General features: G+C 41.3%; 1 protein-coding gene across 5 annotated transcripts; it reads left to right on the forward strand.

Moving 5' to 3' along the window:
* The first annotated feature begins 237 nt into the window (after positions 1–237).
* On the forward strand, positions 238–15,074 carry NTPCR (nucleoside-triphosphatase, cancer-related). Of its 5 annotated transcripts, none has more exons than XM_042808649.1 (6): positions 238–342; positions 3,181–3,343; positions 4,422–4,518; positions 6,654–6,863; positions 11,777–11,838; positions 12,843–15,074. In XM_042808649.1, the coding sequence occupies exons 1-6, from the start codon at positions 309–311 to the stop codon at positions 12,910–12,912; spliced, it is 636 nt and encodes a 211-aa protein (XP_042664583.1). In that variant the 5' UTR covers positions 238–308; the 3' UTR covers positions 12,913–15,074. The 5 variants fall into 5 exon arrangements, with proteins under 5 accessions (XP_042664583.1, XP_042664606.1, XP_042664597.1 ...); XM_042808672.1 differs by having other exon boundaries at positions 11,777–11,861; positions 12,843–12,930; XM_042808663.1 differs by lacking the exon at positions 12,843–15,074 and adding an exon at positions 12,202–12,759 and having other exon boundaries at positions 11,777–11,861.
* Positions 15,075–16,310: the final 1,236 nt, after the last annotated feature.

Here is a 16,310-nt window from a genome sequence, read left to right on the forward strand (position 1 = left end):
AAAAAAAAAAAAAAAAAAAAAAAATTAGGAAACTAATTTATCCTCTCGTTCCCTTAGCCCCAACTCTTAAGTAACATCCATCCTACGGGAAGCACTAGGGCAGGAGCCCGTCCCATCCGGGGCTTCCTCAGGGTACCCCGTTCTCCGCACCAGGGCACAGCGCCGAACCCTTCAACCTCCCCGGGGTGCTGCGCGGGGCCGCCGGGAGAGAGGCGGAGCGAGGGCGGCGCTCCCGCCGAGCTCCTGTCGCCCGCCGCGCCGCGCCGCGCCGGCTGTAAAGGGCGGAGAGCGGTCCGCTGCTCCCCGCCATGTCCAGGCACGTTTTCCTGACGGGACCCCCAGGTAACGAGGCTGCCTGGCGCCAGCAGTAAGAGGAGCCCGGGGAGCAGGGCGAGGGGAAATGGCGCGGCAGTCCAGCACCTGGTCCGGCCTGGCCGGCGGGGGATATAAGCCCGGGGCAGGGTGGGAAGCAGCTCTGGCAGCACCTCCGGCGGTAGCTGGGCCCGGCCGCTGCCTGAGGAGCTGTCGCCGCTGTCCTTCCCGCGAGTCGCCTGCTGATACGTCCCGAACTTCCTCACGCTGCATCTGTTTTAGCTCCCGGCCTAATTCTACGTAGTGCGCGCTGCCAGGTGCTCGTGTGCTGCTCCTGGCTCCAGCCCCGCGGCTGGGTGTTGGGCAGAGAAATGTCTGGACAACGAATCCCACTTCAACTAAACATCAGTTTTTAATAATTTCGTAGTGGTTTTGTTTTCCTCCTTAATTGTAGTGATCTAGCTCTTGCAACCTAAGTCACATACAGTTACAGAGTAACAGTTGGTGTTGAATAGTAGGCCTTGGCTGGAGGAGTGTTTTGTGATGGCAACGGATATGATTATAGAATTTGAGTTGGAAGGGAACCCTGAAAGGTTTTCTAGTCCAGCGTAATTCTGTATAATCCCCCCCCTTAGATACTGAAAAGCTGCTAATCCTGAAGGGAGAGAGGGATGCTGCATGAGCTATGGAGTTAGTAAACACATCAGTTAGCACACTGGAAAAGCTTGTTTTAATAAAGCCATGGGCTTGTGTGTGTGTGTGTGTGTGTGTGTGTGAACCTTTCGAGATACTTGTATGGTCTGGAATTAAAATAAAATGTTATGGGTAAGTTCAGGTAGAGATACATTCCACTGGCTTTATTCATCCTTTCTATTCACCAGAGCAGAGGCAGTCATCTGGCAAATACAAAGTAGGGTAAGCTGGTTGGTTGTGTTCATTTAACTGAAATTGAATGTATCGTTTTGATTAGATAAACGTGTAAGTTTAAGCTTTCTTAAATTTAGTTTTAATCACTTCAGCTCGCTTTGGCAATTGACTGAATGAAGGTAACCAAATCAGAGATTAGCTGAATTAGTATAAATTCTCTTACAGAGACAAGGGCTTGGAAAGATGGCAGATATTGATTGGTTACATGTTTGTTATTTTGTTGCTGTTCAAATGCCAGGAATTCCTTTGACTTCAATCTTCAGAAATCATATTTGAGCAGATGCCCTTGGAGCTACATCGGATTTTGTCAGTGATATTTTGGCTTGGAAAAGAGGAGGCTTCTGGGGGACCTTATAGCAGCCTTCTAGTACTTAATGGCAGACTACAGAAAAGCTGGACGGGAACCTTTTTATCTGGGAGTGTAGAGATAGGATGTGGGGTAATAGCTTTAAATGGTTTAGATTAGGTATTACAAGAAATTATACACTATGAGGGTGCCAAGGCACTGGCACAGGTTGCCTAGAGAAGCTGTGGATGCCCCATCCTTGAAGGACAGCTTGGATGTGGCCCTGGGCAGCCCAATCTAGTGAGAGGTGTCCTTGCCCATGGCAGGGGGTTGGAACTGTTACCATTAAGGTCCCTTCTAGCTCAAACTATTCTGTGATACTAAATATGCTTAAAATTTGGGGAAGGAATTTGATATAGGCATACTGAAAAGACTTCTCTTGGCATCTTTATGCACATTGCAATAGTATATATTCTTTGTCTCCAGGAATTTAATGTTTGAGTTGTTTTTCGTGCAGGATAATTCTATTTTTAAAGCAGATTTTCTTTATAATAATGATTAAAAATGAAGTGATAACATTAAATTTTGAGAGGCAACACTCCTTTTTTTCAAGCTCAGCTTTGTCAAGGGATTTACTTCTATGAAGGTAAAATAAGGAAATAGCTCCTTTGTGGGAGCTGAGGGTATCTGGAAGATGGCCAGCATTCACATAGTAGAAAGTATATCAAATAGTGCTAGGTGATGTCAGCTGGGAAAGGTCTTGAAGATCTATATTAGGGTGGGAGAATGGATTATAGGAGCCTAGTTTAATTCACTCAGGGAGAGACTTCAGGAGGTGTAAAGCTGGGTCAGCTATGTGCTTGGACCAAGTTGCTCACGGCCTTATCCAGTCAGGTCTTGAAATCCTCCCAGAATGAAATTGCATAGCCTCTCTGGGCAAGTTCTTCCAGGGCTTGATTGCCCTCACAGTAAAAAAATGCTTTCCCCTTTATCTTCTAAGAACCACTCTTGCTTTAATTACTGTAGCATTAGAAGTCTGTTTTTTTGCCATGTAGGATCTGATAACTCAAGGGTACGGAGCAATTCCAATTTCTAGGACAGAACAAAAGTAGTGTGTGCTTCATCCTGCTGGAAGTCACACCTCTGGTAATAACAATCAGTTTTGACCTAATCTAAAAAGAGAATTAATTCATTTCCATTGGAAAAATAACAAATAGCAGTGATAGACCAGGAGGTTCTGTTGCTACCAGGAGTCAGCCTTTCAGCTAGCTTAGATACCAGCTGTCTAACAGTATGACTCTCACCATGGGCTGATCTCTTGTGCATTTGCTTGTCTTGGGGCAAGCTCTGTGGCCTGTCCAGGCACAATCTAAGTTAGGAAGTTCACTTGTAGGCTGAGGTATTTGTACCATTCTGTTGTGACTTCGCTGTAGACCTACTTAAAGGATAATAAAGCATTTTAGTATCAGTACAGCATAGGCTTTAAAAGGTGCTTCTATTCTTGCTTTCCCTGCCTTTAAGAAAAAAGAAAGAAACAATTTGCAAACTTGTAATGGATGTTCCTGCTAAATCACATAATTGCTGTGATGTTTAAACATAGGCTTTTACTACAGGAGATTAATGCCACGCACTCTTTGTTTCCTCTTTATTTCTAGGGATTGGAAAGACTACTTTGATCCAGAAAGTCACACAAGCACTAAAATCCTCAGACGTTCCCATTGATGGATTTTACACAGAGGAAGTTAAAGAAGGCGGCAGGAGAAGAGGATTTGATGTTGTCACTTTATCTGGAAAACGAGGTCCTTTATCTAGAGTTAGGTACTGAGGTTTAAATCGTTTTAAGCCACTTGTTTGGTGCTTCTCTAGTCTGTCAGCATGTTAAATGCCCTTCCAGAAGGTGATTACCAGCACAGATACGGTTTTCATGTCATGTTCTTTGTTCAGTTCTCATTTTCTGGCTGATTCCTGCATTATCTGTGTAGACACCATATCGCATAGTTTAAAAAAGAAAATGACCTAGAGAAGACTGGTCTCTTTTACTTCATATTTTATGCTAGATAGAGCTTTTATCCCAAATTCAGGTCTCTTTGGGAGCATAGCACAGTGCATAGCTTGCTGTAGTCAGGAGAGAAGATTACTTCTTTCTTCCAGCTGATTTGTGAGTACAGAATCTGAAAATTAAAGATGAATAGCACTTAATGTTGTATTAAAGAGCCACCAATTGGCCCACAAATCCTGCATGTGAATTTGAAGAAAAAGGGAGCCTCAGAGTCCCACTCAGAATAGGGTTTCAGAAGTGCAGAGCACTTTCTTAATTTACCAGGCTAGATTAATGATTCCTGCGCAACTTAGTCTAGGGAGGCATGATATTTCCATCACATTCAGACGTAACTGACCTGACCAAATAACTTGCATACTACTAACAAACACGGCTCACCCAGAATAGTGTGATGCTGTACATACAAACTGAGTATTTTTCAAACACTGTTTAAGTGTTCTGCAGCCTATTCTGAGCTTTGGGTTGTTGCTTTGATGCTGTCTAGTGTCACACTGCCTAATTCAAAGGCAGCTCCTATGCCTGCAAGAACTGCAGGTGTATATTTTGATTTCATTGCAAATATCTCCATTACCTTTTGTATTTTTTTTGTCCTTCTGCATAGCATTCGAATTTAAGCTTATATAGTACTGAAGGTAGCTTATGGCATATTTGTTATCTGAAAGTATGCTGTCTGCAGTATTATATAATGCATTGCTTTCACGGTTTCTTTGCTTAGAAGAATTAAGAGCAAATTGACTGACTAGAGTAATTATTCTAGTAAATCCACTTGAAATGACTGCAGTAAGTTCTTGCTGAACTTATTACTTAGAAGGATTTGTGTGTGTCTTTCAAATTTAGTTCTGATTCTTCTACTTCAAGACGTGAATGTCGTGTTGGACAATACGTTGTAGATGTTGCTTCATTTGAGCAGTTGGTTCTGCCTGTGCTGAGAAATGTGAGTATTATACTAAAGCTGCTGAAAAAATGGATGCTTCATGATAATGATTGTTACTGGAGGACTCTTCTGCAGCATTCAATTTTGATGTTAATAAAGGGTCTCATTCTTGAATTTCACTGATTCTGATTGCCTTCAGGATCAGGTAGCAGAAGGGGCAGAGCTGTTGTGAGGTGTGAGACTGCTTTGCCTCTCCTTCTTCATGTGACAGCGTCCTGTGGCCAGGCCCACCTTGGGTTGAGAGACTGCCCATGCCACTACCTTGCATGGTAGAAGGCAAACAAAATGTACAGGTGGCTTACTGCATACAAGTGGCTTGAGTTAGTGGGCCCATGAGAAAGGATTTTGTCACTGTTTCTCTTCATGTCCTTTTTTTCTCCCTCTTTTTGCTCTAATTCCATTCCTTCAGTAGGAACATTATTCGTAGCTTGAATCCAGTAATTACTTTTTATTACCGCTGTGTCAGTACAGCTTGGTTTCAAATGATGCAGCAATCTGATAATTTCAGACTTAGCCAACTGCAGAAGGAGTGCTCTGTGACAAGACTTACTTAGTCTTTTTCTTGTCCTTCTCTGGTCATTCTCTGCCAGCAATGCAAGCAATATTATGATCATCACCCTTTTTGCTTCTCCTTTCTCTCTTACCCAAACCTTTCCCCTTCTTCAAAATTAAACAAGAGCAGATCTGACTTTGGCAATAGCGTGGCATCTACTGTGTGCAGTAGCTGCTGAACAGTACTGCTAAAAATACGTGGTCTTCACGGGGAAAAATATTTAGATTTCCTTTTCTTTAGGTTCTGTGTAGCATGGCTGCTATTGGTGTGTGTTCATGGTTTTATAGAGGAGAGTTTGAGTTGAGGTTGATTCATTCCTCACATCTGAGACTAGTGGAGAGTAATTTTTAGTTAACTTCACCAGGAGAGGACAGCCAGAGCACTCTCTTTATATCACACTATATAATGAGAAAGAAATGGAAGATGATTGTTCTGACATGAGAGAGGAGAAAAAGCTGGCAAAGGCATGATTGTTTATCCAAATAACTTTGGAGAAAGTTGCTTGTTTTGAGATAAGTGCTGGTTATTGCCATCTTAGACTCTTTCATTTTGGTTTTCATTTGGTGTTGTTTGTTTGTTTGTTTGTTTTCAATTCTAGAGATGCTATCACAATGTGCTTCTGCATAGCTTGCTTTGATGGCAGGTTCTGATCACGAATCTGATGATCAAGTCAATTTTGTGGCAAGAGCTTATGCCAAAGCAGCAGAGCAGACGGAAACAGAAGGCACAGTGTGAAGGAGAACAGTGTTCTTGTTTCTGAAGAGATCAGCACATTTTTGTTTACAGTTTGACTCCTGCCTTCCTATTCTACTTTGGACAAACTGCATTGACCTTTCAAAGTTTTATCATGATGTAACAAATACTGGAGACAAAGGTGAAGATTCTGAGACCTGTCCGAGTCTGCTCACTCCTGTGCATGTCTCAGTTTGCAGCACTGAGGGCTCAGCTGACACAGACAAAACTGCTCCTGTATGAGCTGATAATGAAAAAATAACCTTCGTAAAATCTGAAATCTTACTTAAAGTTTGGAAGCTGTAGACAAGGGTGTAAACATCTGATGTGTTTGTTTGGTTGTTTTTGTTTTTTTGTTTTGCTAAAATAGTGAGGAACAATCTTCTAAATTTAAAATTGTTTTTGAAAGGCATTCTGTAGCTACAAGCTTCCAACATGTAATGCAAGCCATTCCTAATTATTATGTTGTGTTGATATTGATTTATTCTAAATGCAGAATTCAATGTTTTGAAACGTCTGGGTCCTTCAGATTTAATGACAGCAGTTCTTTATTGTCAAATACCTGGAGAATTCTGCTCTGAAGGAAAAATGATATTCTGAATATTTCCTGTCATCATAGCTGGTATTTATGCCATACATGTATTCTTATCTTTCCACCGGTCTTTTCCTGAAATACAGATGACAGATTTATAGTTGGCCAGCTATCAGCAGCAGCAGTTTTGATTTTTCAGTTTTCCCCAGTATTGCAATGGATTTATTTTGGAGGTAGTTTTTATTAGCATAGCAGTTATTTCTGCTGCTTGTTCGAAGTTCTGTGATGTTTACAATCTCCTGATGCACTTCTCCACAGGTAAACCAGGGCAGTGATGCAAAGAAAAAGATTTGCGTCATAGATGAGATTGGTAAAATGGAACTCTTCAGCCAGGCTTTTATTCAAGCTGTTCGTCAGATGCTGGCTGGCTCTGGGACCGTGGTACTTGGAACTATTCCAATACCTAAGGGAAAGCCACTGGATCTTGTTGAAGAAATAAGAAGTAGGAGAGATGTTGAAGTGTTCACTGTGAGTAATATTAAGTACCCTTAAAGAGCCTTCTGTTCTGGGTTGTGGGTTTGTATTTGGCTCTGTTTAAAAACTGACTGTTGCTACCATTTGCTAGCTGTGGAGAGTTTGTATGAAATAAGCCTTTTAGTTTCCATTTGGTTCTTAATGGGCAGGTGTTCACCTTATTAAAAAATAAAAACAAAAACAAAACAAAAAAAACCACAGCTTCACACAGCTGGCTTTGCTTTTGAGAGGCTGTAGAAGTAATGATGTCGTTGCTTTAAAAGTTTTCTTACTGTAGTATTACTGCCACTTGAGTATTCCCTATTCCTGAGAGTTAAATCTTTTAAAATACAGTCAGATTTCTTTTTATGTTTTGCAGGCTGGCTTGCAGAAATATTACCAGTAATCATATTCAAGGGGGAAAAAAAGCAGCAGTAGAGTTTGCAGAAATAATTTGTGAAAGAAAGACACTTGTAAATGGAGTGTGCTTTCTCTGGAGTCAGTGAAACAACTTTAGGATTCATTATGTTGTTTTACAGATGTAATATTCAGGACATTAGGGCCTCAAAGTGATTTTCTGATCAGTAACAGAGAAATTCTCAAAAACTTACCACAACAGAACTGCCTGTTCACTGGGATACGTGTGAGGTTTCCTTAGCATCTGTAAGTGCCCTCGATACTTTACAAAAACGAGCTAAATGCAACCCCCTCTCCTTTCAGTTATTTTTCTGCTCAGTGTTACTATTTCTAGTAGAGAATAAAGCTGTATATCAGAAACTGAACTGCACATACCCATAAATTACAAATACAGTAATTGAGACTTGCAGGTTCTGGCTTATTGGCAGGGGTAATAGGCTGTAGAGCAGAATGGTACTGCAGCCTGCTCTTGAGTGGAAGCAGATCACAGTGACTATAGGTCCTTTCTTCTAATGCAAATGAATGAGGAAGGAGAAAAAAATCTTAAGAATGATCTTAATTACTGCAGAGAAAGCAAAGCCTCCATCTTCTTTTTTTTTTTTCTTCAAAGCGAGAACAGAACTGCAGTGCTTGGAAAGGGACCACAGCTTTCTTTTGCTCAGTGGTCCCATCATCATCATCTTTATTTTATATTTCTTAAATTAAAAACCTTTTTGGGTGCTGAAGCAACCCTAGCAGCAAAAGCAAGAAAAGATTTCTTTCCCCTAATAAACGTTCAACTCCTACCTTTCCCTCAGAGATTAAAACCCACATTTCCCACTGAGAAGCCAGTGTGTTGTTTGTTGAGCTGCTGAACAGGGATGTGTGTGAATGTGAATGCTTTATGGTGGTAGAATTGGGAGGAGATGGAACGGAGAAAGCAACAGTCACTTACTGCTTAGGATGCAGTCATGGCAAGGCAGCAATGTGTGTTTCCTTCTGTCAGAAATGGTGCTGGAAAACAGTATTTGGCTTTTCAAGGACATTTCAAGCCTCATTCTATCAGGTGGTGTTCTAGAGGCTTCTGCCATTCGACCCCAGGTTATTAGGTGTGTCGTGCCAATACATCACGTTTTCAAATGTAATGACCTGTACATTTCAGTAGAGCAATGTTTTCTCTATCTGAAAAAAGCCTTTACTAAAAATGAGCCATTCTGTTTATGCTGCTGAGATTAGTGTGCGGGTTTCTTTGTTTAAAAGCAGATTTCTCTGTTGGATCATTTACCCAAAAGCAAGGGTGTGAAATGTGTGACAGACTGCAAGAGTATCCAGGTGACAAGGGATCTGCTGTGCTGAAGGCTATGCAGGAGAACATCTGTCTCACTCCAGTGACACACTGCATGCTCTTCCCCAGCTGTTTAAAATAAGCACATGAGCAGGAACTGCTGCTGGAGACTCAGTATGTTACTGGCTGGAGTAAACACTGAATCACCAGCTACTTTCTTGAAGGGCTTTGGCATGCAGAGAACCTGGAGTGCCCAAATTACTTGTGGTTAGCTTTCTCTTGCTGGCTTTTATGATGCCCAAAAGTGTGCAGACATATGTGGCTACCTTCCAAAAAATTCTGTCTGCTTTGTCACTTAACATGGAGTTAGGTTGCATTCAAGTAACTCAGCAGAGCTTTCTGATCCTTCTTTTATTGTCACAAGGATGGTTCTGATGTTTGATGTTAAGGGCATAGACACAGCTGTTGTGGGTTTTATAGTCCCTTCTGTCTTGAAAGCATATTTAGTTGCTGTAAATGGGCCCAGATGCCCTAAAAGTAGTTGGGATTTGGATCCAAATGTTTAATTTATTACATTTAAAGCACTTAACGATAGGAGCTCTGATATTTAACACATTTTTTTCCATTGTTACCCAATTCCATTTTGCTGAGAACTCAACTTTCCAGTGAAAGTAGAAAGATCTTTTTGCAGTGCCCAGATCTGCGTAGTTTTGCAGACGTGGATAACTAGGGTTATATATCATATATATATGATATATAACTGGGATTGCTTTATCCCTAGCAGCTGGCATGCCTTCATTTTCTCCCATTTTCCTTTCTATTAATTTTGTATTTGTAAAGCCCCTTAGTGAGGTTTGGTTGTTTCTGCTCTTTAAGAAAGCAATTAGTTAAATGGACAAGAAGAGGAGCTTCCAGTTGAACAAACTACGAATTCTGTTCCATCGGCAGTACCCGAATGGTTAGGGAAAGGAAGCTTCTGTCCTCTGCTCTTGCATCCTTGGAGTTTAGGTGCTCATAGAATCACAGAGTGGCCTGGGTTGAAAAGGACCACAATGGTCATCCAGCTTCAACCCCCTGCTATGTGCAGGGTCACCAACCACCAGACCAGGCTGCCCAGAGCCACATCCAGCCTGGCCTTGAATGCCTCCAGGGATGGGGCACCCGCAGCCTCCTTGGGCAACCTGTTCCAGTGCCTCACCACCTTCTGGGTGAAAAACATTCTCCTACTACCTAACCTAAACCTCCCCTGTCTCAGTTTGAAATCACTCCCTCCTGTTCTATCACTATCCAGTGATCATTTATTCAAAATTATCTAAGTGCTTAGTAAAACGCAGCATCTGTGGTTGCCTTTACTCCCTAAAAATCTTCCCATCTCTTTGTACATTCACTACAAGTACTGGGAGATTTGTTCTGTCTGGGAAAGCTGCCTGTGCAGAACGTCTCCAGACCTTAGGAGGAGGCTGATATCTGTCAAGCAGCCTTTGCAAAATGGTTGTGAGAATTTCCCAGTACTTGGCACTTTCTCTCTGATGCTCTCACTGGACTTCTGGCATGTAGGTATGGAAGAGGACAGATAAAATGGAGTATTGTTTTCGTTGGCTCTGAGACAGTGGGAAGAGCTATTAAATGTTCAGAAGGTCCTTTGAAAGTCAGGATGTCAGGACACTTGCTGTGAGATTTAGAGCTTGGCTCATCTGTGCTCCGTGCCTTGTTTACCTCGGGGTACCTCAATAGTCTTACTGAAGAGCAATTGCATTCTTTATTGTCTTGCTCTTTGCTATTGTGGGGCTTTCTTTTTGTCTAATAATAGTCTTGGAATGATGCTCAATAAAAACAGCAACACTTTCAGGGAGATCTTCCTGCCCTTTCCTCTTTTTTTCTTTCTAAATCACTTTTTCTTCAGTCTCACATTGATCTGCTCTCTTGAATTCAAGTGTCATAGGTGAGACCACTGTCTCAAGGTTTACAGTGTTGTTTTCCAATGTTTTGATAGGATGTCTGTGACAAATAGCAATGGGTGCCTAGGTTGAATTTTTTTAGGTAGGGCTGTCACTAGTTTGTTGATGATGATGGTGACAATAATAGACTTTTTCCTGTTCAGTACTGACTACAGTCTATACTGCCTGGAAGGAATGCAAATCCATGCGCCCAGATCTTAAGTGTAGCTGCAGGGAATTGCTGGTGGAGAGCTTTATGTCATGTATACTGTGGTATCTTTTCTTTCTCTTCAAACTTTGTTAATAGATATGAGTGCCCTAATTTTTTCTTTTTGTCTCATCTGTCTTTGTGTGATTTCCTCCTGCCTTTTCTGCAGAGATCTGAGCACTGCAGCTATTTCCTTAAGCTTTTTAAATGAAGCTTTTACTGATACTTAGCAATTTTTTAGCCCTTTCACCACTCCAGCCCTCTCCCCAAGTGATGGTTGAGCTAGTAATGCTGTGGTCATGCACATAATGCAGGTGACTGTATCAGGACAGAGTCTTCAAGAATGGGAAATTTGCAACCCCCAGCCCCACAGTTCTGTACTGTGTCACTGCTGGACCCAGGGGCTGAGCTGGCCAGGAAGTTGTAACATTGCTTTGGCAATTTACAGTAGTCTGCAGATGCTGCAACCACAGGTGGACCTGGCAGAAGACAGGGTGCTGGACTGTATGGATTTTCACCTGGGCTGGTGTTAAAAGTCCAACATTTCCAGGGACTGGTAAACAAAGGACATACCTCAGTGCACTATAAAAGTTCCCCAGCTTTTATCCCATAGTTTTATTTCTCTTTCAAGGTGTTTCTGTCCTGCAGTGCTAAGGCTTCTCAGTGCACAGTTGTGCTGTTGTTAAGCCAGTTCTAATTTTTTCATTGAGGATGCTTTTTACTTGCCCTGACATCGATAGAAATACAGTCTGTTCAAGCACTGAAGGTGTAAGACCTCCTCTTTATTGTAGAAAAATGAGGTTTAGTAAATGGAAGGGATTTCTAGTAATGGCAGAAGTACTCGATGGTTTTTTGAGCAATTTCTGTTAGTTATTCAAGCCTTGGGTATCCAAGCAGTGGGTATCCATGAGTAATTAAATTGTGTGCAGTTTTGTGGGTTTAGTTTCATGTGTTGTTGGTAGCACAAGAAGGCTGGTGTTTGACACTCGGCATTCCCCCACCAAGAATGAAATGCATTTGAATTTCTGCTTTGTTTTTGAAGTAAAACATCATATGGAGGTTACTCATCCAATTACATCTGTTTTAATTTCTCTTTTTCTAGGTCAGTAAGGAAAACAGGAACAACATCTTGCAGGACATCTTGGCAGCTGTGGAGTCATGCAGGCAATGAAGACCTTTTCTTGCTTGTAAAGCTTTTATTACTTCATAACTAAAGCTTTTATTTTTATAAAACATTAAACTTGTGGATGTTCTAGACTGTCCTTCCTATGTAAGCCCCTGAAGGGTCACTAGAGCTTCCTGGGTAAGCAAGGTAAAGCTGCTATTGCTCCACAATATGAAAATTAAGATAGAAGGATTGTTGTTTATCCCGTCCACAAGCTGATCCATTTAAAAATTCAACAGATCTGTAGTTAATGTGAAACTTCAACTTGGGTATTTGAAAAAGGTAGACGGTCTGACTCTGATCCTGTTTCACCACATAAAAGCAATTAGCTGCCAGATGTCTTGGAGATCTTTGTCTTTCAGAATGTTGAGGACATTTCTGTTGGAGGACAATTCGTGGTCTGTAATTCCCATGCAATAATGTGCATTGAGGAACCAGAACTCGTGGCCTTGGTGTGACAGAACATAACCCTCCTAGCTTCACGAGACTGAGTCAAGTCTTGACGTGTTTTCCATGCGGAGTTTATGAGGTCAGGATCGACCTAATACTGCATGTGTCTCTGTATGGGGATTTTCAAGCCACTGCATTTACTGATACTTTTTTGTTTGTTTGTTTATGTAGTTTTTTTTCCTTACTCAATTCTGTACACACATAATGGTTAGTGGTGATATAAGGAGTGTGTGAGAGTTTTAGACAATGTATTTTTTTCCTCTGAGGTTTGCGAATGCATTCAGGGAAAGTGCTACCACCTAATCAATTTTGCATGTTGTTAAAACAGAATTCCCTCCCAGGTGCACACTTGTTCACTGTATGATTTATAGTCATCTTTGGCTGTAAGTTAAGGCTTCAGTTGCTTCTTAACTCTTGTGTTCAGTTCAACAACTGTTAAAGTGAGCAAACTAAAGGCATTTTCAAGCATCGTTCTTGTTACTTGTTTCTGTGTAAACTGATACCAGTAGTTCTATGTATGTGGATGGGAACAAGCATTTTTTTTTTTTTACAGATGCCCTGGTGCTGGGAGCTTACAGGAAAGAGAAGAGACACTCTGCATTTGGTTAACAGTCTGGTTCTGACATTGTCCCTCTTTAGATGGGAGAAGGGTTAAAGGACACAGTGGCCCTGTTCCTTGACAGCTCCATTACACAGCTATTCTGGTCACATTAATTTGGATAACAGTACAGCTTTCACGTCTGGAAAAAAGAGAATTCAGAGATCCCCTCCTTTAGGAGTATGGAGTTCTGGCCTGCTTTTCACAATAAAAAGCTGTGTCTTCAAGGTCTTCATAATCCCCTCATTAGTACAGGCATCTGACTGTTGTCAGACAAAAAGGATGAAGGGCTCCAAATTCTGCCTGTACAGGACTTGCAACAAGAAATGGAACTGTTGTGAAAGAAATATGTCTAGCTCCTGCCCCAGCATTTACCATTCATTGCCTTTGGTAGCAGTGGCTGCTGCTCCTGCTTTCCTCTGTTATTTACTGAACACAGTATAAAGCTGGAGGCTCTTGGAATAATAATCTACCCAGCCCAGAATTTTTGATGACATAAAATTATTAATTCTTTCATGCCCTTGTTTAATTTGCTGAACAAGGAGAGGATACTGGCCACTGTGACTTTTAACATACCGATATATTCGAAATGGAGTTACTGGAAGGGAACAAGAACTTCATTCAGAAAGGAGATGTTTATGGAAGCCATAATCTAAATTTAATTTCTGGAATGCAGGTATCTAAACTATGGAGCCTGGGAACTCCTGCAGTGGTTGCTTGGTGCTTTTTGTTGTCTGTTTGTTAATTTTAAATCCAAAGCATTCTTAAGGCACCTTGTTAGATGACTCAAGACAAAGCACTTTCTTAGGGCTGTGTGCCATAGACTTTGGAGCATAAGCCTCTCTGTTCTTACATGCTGAACACCTGATAATTTCAGTGGAATGAGTTAAGCTATAAAGTATGCTGTAGAATAATATTTCTTTCAATGATTAAATAGTTAGCAAAATTTTCAGAAGTGTTAAAGAAGGTCTGACTTTTAAATCTAAAATGGAGATATTTGATACTTAAGTGAAGGCTGGGAAGGGGAATTTCTTCAGGAGTGATGACAGCAGAGTTCAGATTTCCAAACTGCAGTTCAGGCAGTAGTGTTAAGAGTTGCATCACCTCGTGATGTTTGTTCCTCATAAGAGTAAGTATATTGCCCTGCTCACTGCATTCCATAATTAGACTGGAAAAAAAAGAATCTTCAGCTCTGCTAAGTTTTGAGCAGTGTGCTGATGGGACCTTGTTTAGCGAGGGGAGTCAGTCACTGAAACAACTTACCCAAAATGGAGGTGAATTTTTCCTTCTCTGCTGTGAATGAAACATCAGCCTTTTAAACCAGAGGGTATTTTTTGCCACTGCCATTAGTGGCTCTTACTTTTTGCTGCCTGGCTCTAGATTGGTGAGTCGTTGTGTTTTGTTTTTTTGTTGTTGTTGCTGTTCTTTAAATCCATCTTCTGAGCTACACAGTGCTTTTAAGAGAAATAAAGGGAAATTTTGTGATCTGTGTTCAGCAGGAGATCCTAAATGGTTTCAGCAGTCATTTCTGGCTTTTGTGTTCTGAGACAGTCCTAAAGAAATGATTTGCCTGTCCCAAATACGCACTGAGAAAGCAGTATTAGCAACTGAAGTTAGCTTCTGTGTTTACTTCAGAGATAAAAAATGTATTCTCTGGTCTTACACTAGTAAAATATTTGGAAAGCCTTGACAGAACTGTAACAACAAACAGCATTCACCATTCCCCTGATGGGCTAATTTTACTAATAGCACACATTTGGTGAAAATAACCTCTGATGTAACAGCAAGATTCCAGATGACAAGATTAGTGCACCTGCAGGTTTTAATTGGTGCAAAAAAGAGGGGACTGTGAGGTACCAATTATTTTCTCAAAGCCTGAGAATTGAGGACATTTTTGGCAAGGAGGCTTGTAATCCAACATAAATAGCACACAGTGTGGAATAACAGGGCCTGTATTATTTATCATGCATTAGACCATTTCTGACTTGTAATACTCTGAGAAGGCTGAATGAGAGGTGAATCTTCAACACTGGACTTACTGCAAAGTTAATTATAAGTAAGATGTCTGTCTTGCAGATTTCAGGTTGTACAAGAAGTAGTGAAATGCTGTAAATACCAGCTCCCAGTCCAGGGAGCAATCTAAAAATGGCAATAATTGGGTAGTTTAAAATAAAAAAGCATTGATGAGATGATGCTTATTACATGCTGGAGGATTTCACTGATAATCCTAATCTTCTATGAGTTGCATAGAATTCAGCTAATCTTCAACTTAAATTCCCCAGCAAGAGAAGTGCAGTCACTTGAGTTGGAACCAAGTGCTACTAATAGCTCTTTAAAAATGCAGGTAGCATTGCAGAGACTCCAAGAACTTCAGAGTTTTAGACTAAGAGTACCTGTCTGTCTTAGCAAGGGATAAAGAATCCCAGTGGTAGGTAAGTGCTTTCGATAATGTTTGTCTTAAATGCCATGAATGTCAAAATTTTCTGTGTGCAGAAACAAGGTGAGACTTCTTAGTGGCAGCTCGAGTTCCTTACTAGTACATATATGTATGTATACATATATAAAACCTTTTTAAACACTTCAAAATAGAGGGACGTGCAGGACCTATGGCATTTGTATTTTGGGATGAACTTACTTTTGGGAATAGCGCCCATCACTGTTTGCTTCTTGCTTCCTGTGGTAGGAACCAGCTGGTCTGAAGGCCACACTGAGGGCTTGCTGGCATTCCTGGTGGCTGTGAGCAGTTCTGCAGCTTCCAGTTGGCTTTCGTAAAGTGCTACTAACATCTTCTGGCCTGCTCTGGGCATGTTTCACCCTTAGGATTTTCTCACTCAGCTTTCACTGTGTGATGTGAACAAGAGCTCACCAGTGAAAAGAGAGTTTAGGAAAGCAAAATGAGGGCAGGTGGTGAATGTCCCACACTTTATAACACCCACACATAAGGGCTGAAGTGCTGTACCTGTGCTTGTTGCACCATACAGTTGTCAACCTCCTCCTTGGAGCTTGCTGTACTTGCTGGATGTGTTCCTCCCTGCTCTCTCATGTTGAGGGGCTCGTCAAGGCAGCATGGATTAAACCAAGCCATGTTTCTCTTCAGCAGCAGTGTTATTGTCTGGGGACAAGCTGAGCAGCAGGTGGGGGCTCCATCTCGTCATCCCTGCTGCCATCTCTATGAAAGAACTGTATGTACTGACTGCTCTGGTGGACAGATTTCTTCCAAGGAAAAGATGTGTTAAATGTATCTTCCATCACATACTGATGTAGAATAATTAACTGGGTTTGTCTCTACCTCATGTTTTTTAGTCAGTACAACCTTGTACCCGGTTGCAGGTTTTATTTCTAACCATCGCGTGTGATAATTCTGTGGCATTGGACCACATCTAAAAACACTGCACATAGCAGCAGTTTTAGTAACATCAACCC

This window comes from Centrocercus urophasianus, unplaced genomic scaffold, assembly GCF_019232065.1.
Source record: "Centrocercus urophasianus isolate 14NV4802_14NV808 unplaced genomic scaffold, USGS_Curo_1.0 seq_10, whole genome shotgun sequence".
Classification (NCBI taxonomy): domain Eukaryota; kingdom Metazoa; phylum Chordata; class Aves; order Galliformes; family Phasianidae; genus Centrocercus; species Centrocercus urophasianus.

What these genes read in the sequence shown, in the direction of transcription:
- NTPCR (XM_042808649.1), top strand. Translation starts at nt 309, where the DNA reads ATGTCCAGGCACGTTTTCCTGACGGGACCCCCAG. An exon ending in TTTCCTGACGGGACCCCCAG is followed by an intron (nt 343 to 3,180) that starts GTAACGAGGCTG and finishes CTTTATTTCTAG; the next exon opens with GGATTGGAAAGACTACTTTG. An exon ending in GAGATGTTGAAGTGTTCACT is followed by an intron (nt 6,864 to 11,776) that starts GTGAGTAATATT and finishes CTCTTTTTCTAG; the next exon opens with GTCAGTAAGGAAAACAGGAA.